Source organism: Myotis brandtii, unplaced genomic scaffold (genome assembly GCF_000412655.1).
Source record: "Myotis brandtii unplaced genomic scaffold, ASM41265v1 scaffold208, whole genome shotgun sequence".
Lineage (NCBI taxonomy): Eukaryota > Metazoa > Chordata > Mammalia > Chiroptera > Vespertilionidae > Myotis > Myotis brandtii.
The window spans coordinates 1,651,645-1,661,786 of NW_005357764.1; the positions used below are offsets into that span (position 1 = coordinate 1,651,645).

The window sequence follows — 10,142 nt, forward strand, 5'->3', positions numbered from 1 at the left end:
CCGCAGCACAAAGGAACGCTGGGGCGGGGGAGGAGCGGAGAGGGCGAGGGGCCGGGTGCCCCGCCCACCGGGGGGGCCTCTCGGAGTTGGGGTGTGATGGAAAGATGTTCATGGCCACATGGCAACAGCCCATGACTCCTGTTCTCCGGGGCCGCGGAGGGGGCAGGGTGAAGGGGATTTCAGGGATTGGGCAGCTGGACTGGGAGATGCCAAGGGGGCCGAACTGCCAGCCGAGAGGGCAGTCTGGGGACCCTGGGAGGAAGCCCTCAGGCGCACAAGCCTGGAGGGAGCCCCCAGGAAGGGACGAGGAGCTGAGCAGATCTTCTGAACCCTTGGCCCCGTGGCCAGTGCAAGGGGCTCTCAGCTCCCTGGGGGGGAGGAGTGGGATTGCCCTCTTCCCCGTCCACAGCTATTGTCTCCAGCTTGAGCTGGGCGGGGTGGACCACCTGCTCTGGGGCTGGGATCCTCAGGGTGGTAAGAAAGCCAAGGGGTTCCACACTGCCCCATTCAGGAATCATTCACCCCCCAAATACTCATCTCTTGGGTGAGGTGCTCATTCTATTCCCAGACCTCTGCTCCCGCTGGCCGGCAGGATACCAAGGCACGGAGTGAGGGCAGGCCTGAGGGACCTCACTTGGCTGGCTTTACCCAAGTAGGGAGGGCATTCCGGTAGGAACACTGACCTGGGGGCTGGAGGAGGGGACGGATGGCCAGGCGTCCATGCCACAGTACTGCAGCACTGGCGGGCAGCCAGGCCTGCCTGGAGAGATGGACTCGGGAGACAAGCTCCCATGTTCTGCAGGTCAGTCATAGGAGAGGCCAGCAGAGGCGAAGTGGGTAGCCGGCCAGCCCGTTGTCCCAGCCCTGCTCCTGGGGGCTGAGATCATGGGAGGAGTTCAGGGCAAGTGGCCAGCTTGGCCTGGTGGAGGAGTGTGGGATATTATGGGCCCTGCCTGGGGAGGGGCGTGGTCCATCTCAGAATGCCCCCCTCGCCCTCAGTCTAGGGGTACTGTCTACCACCATATCACTGCCCCTAACCTCCCAAAAGCAGAACTCTGGAGGCCCAGTGCGGGACCACAAACCACTGCTGGCCCACCTCCTGCTCAGTAGAGCCCTGAGCTCCCGTCACCGAGCAGTATCCATGTGGCCAAAACTAGTTATTCATCACTGGCGTGCGTCACTTCCCATCTGGGTTTTGTGTGGGACACACAGATGCACACATGTACCCTTGCATGTGCACACATTTGTTCACTCCCAAGGGCCTAGATAGCATTTTGTTAAAAAGGGTGAAAATGACATCCTACAGTGGGGGGCATGAATGCCCCCAGCTGCCGGCATGGAGCTAGGGATACAGTGGGGTCTCAGGACTTAGGAGCAGACCCTGTACTCAGAGGCCAGAGGAAGGTGTCTTGGATAAAACTGCTGCCTGGGGAAAGGGGGCTTGTCATTATTCTCCCTTTCCTGGCCTCTGAGTGGTGAGGGTGGTGGGGCGAGCTCACTTCTTTTGAAATGGACCACTGCCCAGTCACGGGGACAGGGGGCCCAGGAGAGCCAGTGTTGCCCTGGATGTGACATGACTCAGTGTGACCACACAAGAATTCATTCCTCTCTGATCCTCTTGAAAATAAGAAGAGGGGCCCCTGGCTAGCGTAGCTGAGTTGGTTGAGTGCCTTCCCATGCACCGATTCCCCATTGGGGTACATGCTCCGTTGCAGGCGTCATCCCCAGTAGGGGGCATGCAGGAGGCGCCGATCAGTGTTCCACTCTCATCAATGTTTCTCTCCCTCTCCCTTCCTCTCTCTCTCAAGTCGATAAAAACTTTAAAAATAATAATAAGAAGAAACAAAAGAAAAGAAGAGGGAATTGGGCTCAACCATACCTGGGACATCCAGGGCTCTTCCATCTCTAACATCTGAGAGTGCCATTGTCTTGAGGGCTCTGCCTGCCCTCAGCCTCTCGCCTCAGCTGACCCCAGCATTTCTCCTTGGAGCTGCCATATTCCGGCTCCTACCTCATTCCCGTTTCTCTGGCCTAGATGGTTTCTCAGAGTTTGTGTCAATATTACAAATACCTACTGGTGCTATTGTGTGCTGGATCCTGAACCCAGAGTGAAGTGTGTTGGCTGACTGAGTCAGATATCCGCCTTCACCAAGCTTAGGTTCAAGGCAATGTCTGTCGCCAGGGGTTGGAGCTGGTGAGACGTGTAGAGTCCCGGTTCCCCCACTCCTGATTGTTTGTGCTGTCCGGGCCCAGGCTGTCTCCGATGTATGTGAGAAGCCCTGGTTTAGTGAGATCTGGGGCGGGCTCAGATGCCTCTTCCATCCCTGCTGGGATGTGGTAAGTGGTATGGGGAGGCACACAGCTTCTTGGAGATCTGGCATCAGGACCCCGAGGGATTTCTGCCAAGGGTGGGCATGGGATGGAGAAACAGACCTAGCCTTTCTGCGAAGGGAACCATATACACAAAGTCTCAAGAGTGGGAAATATTCAAAACTGTGTTCGGCATCAGGGAGCCATCTAGGTTAACCCAGTGTGTGGCGTGGATACAGAGGTCCAGCTGGAAAGGCAGGTGGGTAGAGCTCAGGACCAAAGGCCTGTTGAAGCCTTTGAACTTAGATGCGGTTTCTGCCTGATCAGGGCTGTGGCCGGAGTCAGAAAGATGCCTGAAAGTAGGTAGGCAAGGATTGAGGACGGAAGGGGCAGGGCAGGCGTTCCTGGGAGTAGGAAGGGCCCGCAGAGCCTTCGAGAGGCTGACATTCATCCCTGGGCAGTATGCTGCCTAAGGCAGTGTCTGGGGACCAGGGTCTCGGAGTTCTGCCTCAGTTTCTCATCTGTGGAATTGGGAAGGACAGATCCTGCTTCTCTGAGGGCCCTTTGTTCCCAGTGGTGGGTTAGGGCAGCCGGACAGGTGGTGGGACAGCTGTTCTGGGAAGCAGCTGCCAGCAAGGGGGCCCGGGCAACAGTTGGACCAAGAGCTCCCCGCCTCACAGCCCACCTGTGTCCCTTTCATGAGGGAGGGATCCTGGGAATTGGGGTGTGTGTATGTGTGTGTGTCCTTAGCAGTGACTTGTGCTGACCTCATGGGGCTAGGCCAGGCCCTCCTTTTTGCTCTCCTGCTTCCTCCCTCTCTCCTTTTTCTTTCCCTTCCCTTCCTCTCTCCTTCATTTCCTCTTTTTCTTTTTGTCTTCTCTTTCTTCCGCCTCTCCCTGTTTTCCCCACTGACTCTCCCTTTCTCTTGTCCAGATCCCTTGTGCTCCCACCACCCTCCCAACCCCCTGCCTTCTGCCTTGGCAATAGGGAAATGGGGAAGGGACTGAGCCCTCTGGAGCCTCTGGACCAAGGCCCTTCTTCCTTGTCCCAGGCCTGTTCTCCCAAAGGGGGTCCTCAGGAGCAGACATCTCTGCCTTCCCTTCTGTGAAATGGATGCTGTGCCACTGCCACTTGGGAGAAAAAGCTAGGAAAGAGGAAAAAAGCTAGGAAGGCTGCTAAGTCAGCTTTCTGGTGAAGCTAAGGCTAAAGGAAAGGCTGGCAGTCCCAGGAGGCCAGGGCCTCAGCTGCGGCAGAGGTGGCCTAGGGGCTGGAAGACCAGGAAGAGTAAAATCACCCAGGGGCCCCGGTCTGGGCAAGAGGGACCTGGGTGACCTCATCCACATTTCAGTGAGACATCGATTAAGGCTGAGGGTGTGTCCCTGGGGTCCTTTGTGTTCAGGAGACTGCAGTTGGAGTGGGCCAGTCATGTGCCAGTCGCTGGGTTGCCATGGTTACCAGGGGATGCCCTGATCAGAGTGAGCACCAGGTTCTTTCTCCTCCCCTTCCCTGCTGTGAGGGGAGGGGCGATGGGTACCAAGACACATGCCTGGCAACAGCCAATGGGGGATGAGGAGCATGGTAGCCAGGGAACAGTAACCAAGGAACCATCGCCTTGGAATCTCCATGTCCCACCCGCTTGCTGAGTTGTAGGCTGCCAGGACCAGAGCTCCCAGGACGTGACACATGGACAGTGATTTCTACCCCACCCCCATTGTTTATTCCCCACCTAACCCAGGCGCCCCTCTACCAGGTCTCAGGGCGTCCCCCCTCCAGAAATGGTTCCTAGCCCTATTGTCAGGCAGTGAGTGCTGGGGCAGAGCCCCCTTCCCGTCCTGCCCCTTCTGTGTCCCTCCTCCTCCTCCCTAGAGCTGTCCCCACCCAAAATTGGCAGCCTGGGCCTTGACAGTTCTAAGAACCACCACTCCCTCTCCCCAGGGCTCTGTACACATATGAGGATGGCTCAGATGACCTCAAGCTCGCAGCATCGGGAGGTAAGAATTCCAGCCATTCCTTTGCCTTCTCTCAGCCCTTCCTCCCCGCTCCTCTGGTTGTTTTCTTCCCCACCCGCTTGGCTGTAGGTCACCTGGCTCCTGGTCACCTCCTTGCCTGCATCCAGCAGACCCACACTTGTCCGGCAGGTGTCCTTCCTGATCATCCCTAAGCTCCCCAGGGTGGGAGGGAGGCAGCCTTGTTTCCTATTTGATAATGAGAAGACAGCCTCAGAGAGGAGGAGTCACACAGCTATGGGGAGGGGACCCGGTAGGGATGGCCCGGATCTCCCTCACTTTCTCTAGAGCCCAAAGGCTTTCTTTTACCTCACCAGGCACTAGTATGTCATAACGATGTGTGAAGAACAAGCATTTCCTCAGTCCTACCCCGAATCAGGCCCTGGGGACTCAGAGGCAAAGCCAGTGCCTGCCTGCCACTCTTTCTCACACCAACACAGAACTCTGGGAGGGAACAAGGGGGGAGGGTCAGTGCCTGCAGAGCCCACAAATGGAGTCTTTCCTTTGGGTTCCAGGCCCTCAGTGGGGTAAGGGTTAGGAGATGGGAGTCCTGATGCCTCCTAATTCCTCCAGACGGGGGCTTGCAGGAACTCTCAGGCCACTTTGAAAACCAGAAGGTGATGTACGGCTTCTGCAGCGTCAAGGACTCCCAGGCTGCGCTGCCAAAATACGTGCTCATCAACTGGGTATGCAGCTGTGGGCTGGGAAGGGGGCTGAGACCCCGGAACAGTTACCCTCCACCCTCTGACACCTCTGGAGGGAACCCCACTCTACCCCTGGGAAGAGAGCCCAGGCCCTTTCTTGTCCTTTCTCAAGCCCCTCTTTGTTGGCTACTTTGCAGGTTGGTGAAGATGTGCCTGATGCCCGAAAATGTGCTTGTGCCAGCCATGTGGCTAAGGTGGCTGAATTCTTCCAGGTGCGAGTCGGGGTGGGACCAGCCACCCAGGGTCTGTATGCTGATGGTGGTGATGGGGGGGAGCCATACTGCCTGAACACACCTTCTTGCTGCAGGGTGTCGATGTGATTGTGAATGCCAGCAGCGTGGAAGACATAGATGCGGGCGCCATTGGGCAGCGGCTTTCCAACGGCCTGGCACGGCTCTCCAGCCCTGTGCTGCACCGGCTGCGGCTGCGTGAGGATGAGAATGCTGAGCCGGTGGTCAGTGTGCCTGAGGGCAGCTGGCCCTGCCCAGGGCTCTCCTACTCCCGCCCTCTCAGTCCTCAGCCTTTTCTGGTAGGAACTCCAGGAGCTCTCAGCCTGCTCTCGGAGCTCATACCAGACCATTTGACTCTGCAGGGCACCACCTACCAGAAGACTGACGCAGCTGTGGAGATGAAGCGGATTAACCGTGAGCAGTTCTGGGAGCAGGCTAAGGTGTGGACCCCAACCCCAGCCTGCAGGCTGAGCTGACCCGACCCCATGGGGTAGCCCTGGGATTCTCTCCTCAAGTCCCCCATCAATAGTGTGTCCCATCCCGTGTGCTCCCCCAGCTGAAAGAGTGAGACTTATGCCCAGGGGACTCATGTTTTCTCAGAACCCATACCTCACTGGCCCTGGGTTGGGGATGGCCTGGTGGGACAGGGGGCCCCCTGGCTCAGGGTCTACACTGCCTTGGCACGGGTGGCTGCAGAAGGAGGAGGAGCTGAGGAAGGAGGAGGAGCGGAAGAAGGCCCTGGACGAGAGACTCCGGTTTGAGCAAGAGCGGATGGAGCAGGAGCGGCAAGAGCAGGAGGAGCGGGAACGGCGCTACAGAGAGAGGGAACAGCAGATTGAAGAGCACAGGTGTGCCCAGCTCCGCCTGCTGCAGGCCCCACCCTGCCACAGGCAGGTCCTTGTGGGCCCTCCGTAAGGGTGCATGCCCACTTAGGCTCACTTATCATTTCAGGAGGAAACAGCAGACTTTAGAAGCTGAGGAGGCCAAGAGGCGGTTAAATGAGCAGTCTATCTTTGTAAGTTCTTAACCAGGGCTTCCAGCCTCCTGGTCATGGAAATGAGGGTGGGCCCTGTGCTCCCGGGCCTCTTGGGGAGATCAGTGGCTTGGAGACAGTGCTGGGTGTTCTGGGTATTGCTCCATGGGCTGCCATGAAGGGTCAGATCTGCCACTTAATCACGTGGGGTCTGGCCCCAGGCTAAGTAAAGCTTGGAGAAGCTTCTACTTTAGACTGAAAGAGGAAAATCTATCTTGACCCAGACCCTCACTGACCAGGCTCCCTTGCCCCCCCTCCCCACAAGGCTTGAGGGGCTCAGATGGATTAGACATGCTTTCTGCACTTAGGGCTGCAGACCTGGTCCCCCAACACTAGTGCTGAAGAGCCACACAAATGAATCTGGCTGGTGCTCTGAGCAATACACTGTGTGTGCAGTGTCTCCTTCAGAACAGCCCCTTGTTCCAGCGATGCTGTCTGAACCTTCAAACATTGGGGTGTCCCATAGGGCCTGTGGATTGGCCCTTTGAAAATCCTCATGCTTTGAATTAAGGTCATTCAGTGGTGCGATATAGTTCAGGACAGGAGGTGGGTGATACTTGTCTGAATTGGGACTATGATGGGCAGATGTTGGGCCTTGGGGACCCAAAGGAGCTTCAGTGCCACATCCACAGGAGAAGACTGGGAGGGAGGGGGCAGGACACCCTGCAGGCATTGGCATTAAGTGGCTATCATAGGTCACCAATCCCGCCAGCCTCTGGATGGGTGGAGGTAATGTGTAGTTGGTAAGCTCCAGCCTCATTCATTCAACAAACCCTTGCCACCACCTGCCTGTGCCAGGTGTTAAAAATATGGTGGTGAAGATGAACAAGATGAAATTAACCGAAGATTTTATTTTTAAAATACACATAACATGACATGTAACATCTTAGCCGTTTTTAAATATACAGTTTAGTGGCATTAAATACATTCACGTTGTACAAGCATCACTACGGTTTATCTCCAGAATTTTTTTCATCTTCCCATACTTAAACTCTGTACTCATTAAACACTAACTCCCCATTCTCCCCTCCCCCTAGCCCCTAGCAATCTACTTTGCCTCTATGCATTTGACTTTTCTAGGTATCTCACGTGAGTGGAATCATACAGAATTTTTCCTTTGGTGACTGGCTTATTTCACTCGATATAATTTCTTCATGGTTCATCCATGTGTCAGAATGTCTCCTTCCTTTTTAAGGCTAATAATATTCCACTGTATATACCACATTTAGTTTGTCCATTCAGAGCAAGGGCTTTTTTTGAAAAAGCTTCTTTTTATAGGAAATTTCACACCCACAAAGTAGGAAGAATAGCATAGTGTCCCCTCTGAGCTGATCACTTATCTTGCACTAATTATCAACATTTCAGGCACAATCTTAAGGAACTTGCACCATTATTTGATAGTCCCATCTGACCCCTTCATGTGTGGCTCCTGTGATAGTGACAGTGGCTGTTCTAACAGGTCAGTGTAGTGGCCTTACAAGTCCAGGTCCTCTAGGAAGATCCCATGTGAGGAACTTTGGAATTTAGAACTATAAAATGCTTCCTCTCTTCTGATAAGACTTGCATTTCCTGTCTGAGTTCCCTCTATGCCCGGGCTGCCGGGAGCTCCCGTATATCTGCAGATGCTCAGGCGCAGCAGCATCTTCTTCCTACCCACAGCCCTAACTTGTTTCAGTGTTTTTCACGTCGTTGGTAGGTGGAAAACCAACTCTGGTCTTTTTTTTTTTTTTTTTTTTTTTTGAAGCAGAGGAACCTAGGGAGGTTATACTGGCAGGGACAGAGCATCCGAAAAAGCTGGTTGGATATACATTATGGGAAGGCAAGGAGACTGACTGGAGCCCAGTGGGCTGAGGAGCAGGGGAACTGGGGAAGGTAGAGCAAGGTCAGCGGAGTCTAGACTTCATTCTGGAAGACACGAAGTTGTTGAGTGACAACCCTCTTGAAGGGGGACACGGTGAAGGGCATTCTAATGCACCCTGTCGGTTATGCATGTGCTCAAAAACAGGAGCCCAGTTACTTCACCACCGTACCTGCCGCTTTTTGTCCCCCCTCAGTCCCTCCTGCCCCATTTGCCACAGGAGCAGCAGGGGACACTATTAAGAGGCTTTGGTGTAGTGAATCCAACTGAGCAAACATGTGCCAACTCAACCTCATGCTGGCCACACACAGAGACCTGAGTTCTCATCCTGTGTCACCCGCAAAGGGTAGGGGACCTGACCCCAGAAACAGGAGGTTTCCGACACAGTGTAACCTGTGGTGTGTGCTTAGAACACCTGGTGGGGACCCAAAGAAGGAAAGGACCTGAATGGGCCAGGGACCTCCTCCCCAGGAGGCAGTGCCCAAGCTGAGGCCAGAAGCAGGAAGAGTTGGACCTGGGGCGGGGGTTGGGCGTCTGAGGAGAGAGAGGTTCCTCTCCCATACCAAGTGGTACATGGCATGCATGTTCCAGGGATGAAAACTATTGTCATGCTGAGGACGTTAGGTCTGCATCTCAGGGTGTGTGGGCAGGTCAGGGTGGAAGGGGGCTGTTGGGGAGGTGACAGGGGGGAGGTCAGGCAGGGGAAGGGGAATGTGGGCCAAGTCAGGGGTGGAGGGAGGTTAATGCGGAAGCCTCAGTCACGATGCTGAAATTCAGACAGCGCTATTGGCTAGATACTGGGGTAGGAGGTTTGAAAAAAGTTGGCTGCAAAGCAGGGAGTGCTCCTGGAAGACTGGGGATCTGGGGCGAAGGAGCAGGAGGAGCTGAGCTGGGTGCTCAGGCACCTGTCCAGGCTGGATATGAGGTGGCTGAGGGCCTTGTGGATGGAGAGAAGGAGCTGTGTGATGTGGTAAAGGGAGCAGAGGTGCCACCTGCAAGCCTCTTCCTGCCAGATTATGGAGGAAACGGGCTGTAAGAAGCAAGCGCTCCTGGTGGGGGTGCCCAGGACACTGTCCCTTTTTTCCCCAGGGTGACCGGAGGGATGAAGAGGAAGAGACCCAGATGAAGAAGTCAGAATCGGAGGTAGAGGTGAGAGCTGGGGGACAGGGCAGGTGAGTCCAGCAGGGAGTGCCTCAGCCTGGCCAGCCCGACTCTGACCCTTCCCTTGTGCCCCCAGGAGGCAGCGGCCATCATTGCCCAGCGGCCTGACAACCCACGGGAGTTCTTCAAGCAGCAGGAACGAGTCGCATCGGCCTCTGTGGGCAGCTGCGATGTACCCTCGCCCTTCAATCATAGACCAGGTAGTCCCAGGTCCCACCCCCACCTGACCCCCACTCAGGTTTTGGCCCTGAGCCTCTTTGACACTATTTTTTGGAAGAGAAGCCTTGCCCAAGGACCCTTGGAGAAGGCAAGGTTGTTCATCAAGCGTGCTCCCACCCGCTGCCTCCCAGGTGGCAGGACTGAGAAGGCTGGGGAGGTGATGGTCAATGTTGGGCTTTGGCTGAGCAGTGGGCAGTGCTAGAGGCCATCTAGGCAGCTCTGGCATGGGCTAAGGCACGCCCCTGGCCGTAGGGAGTGGCCCTGCTGGGGTTAAACCAGGTCCAGCCTGAGGGCTGTGGTGCATGTGAGGCAGCCTTGGAGCCTGCACCCAGGTTCCCTGTCAGGGTTCTCATTGTAGCTTCTGCCTCCCCAGAAGCACCCTTCTGCTCCCTGTCTGCTGGTCTGAGTGTTTGACCCTGTGTGTGCTTGGCCTGTGCTGGGGTTTCAGGGGTGGGGCAGGCTGTCCATGGGTGTGTGTTTTGCAGGGGCTGGCTGTGTTGGGCAGGCTCCTTGCTTTTTGTGGCTGGTGCTTGAGGCTGTAGCCCAGCTTGGCTGAATGTGCGCCCTGGCCAAAGGCAGCTTGGATATCCAGGGCCAGCTCTGGGGGTGGGTGAGGCCTTG

At 55.9% G+C, this 10,142-nt stretch overlaps 1 protein-coding gene across 1 annotated transcript in view; it reads left to right on the forward strand.

Annotated features, from left to right (window-relative positions):
* The first annotated feature begins 3,979 nt into the window (after positions 1–3,979).
* The window catches only part of DBN1 (drebrin 1), a 9,191-nt gene continuing 3,028 nt past the window's right edge, over positions 3,980–10,142 (forward strand). Inside the window, exons 1-9 of the mRNA XM_014539060.1 lie at positions 3,980–4,301; positions 4,890–5,002; positions 5,158–5,232; positions 5,328–5,474; positions 5,613–5,690; positions 5,947–6,098; positions 6,202–6,265; positions 9,231–9,290; positions 9,379–9,502. Coding sequence (XP_014394546.1) covers positions 4,937–5,002; positions 5,158–5,232; positions 5,328–5,474; positions 5,613–5,690; positions 5,947–6,098; positions 6,202–6,265; positions 9,231–9,290; positions 9,379–9,502 — 766 coding nt within the window. The 5' untranslated portion in view covers positions 3,980–4,301; positions 4,890–4,936. The remainder of the gene's footprint in view (positions 4,302–4,889; positions 5,003–5,157; positions 5,233–5,327; positions 5,475–5,612; positions 5,691–5,946; positions 6,099–6,201; positions 6,266–9,230; positions 9,291–9,378; positions 9,503–10,142) is intronic.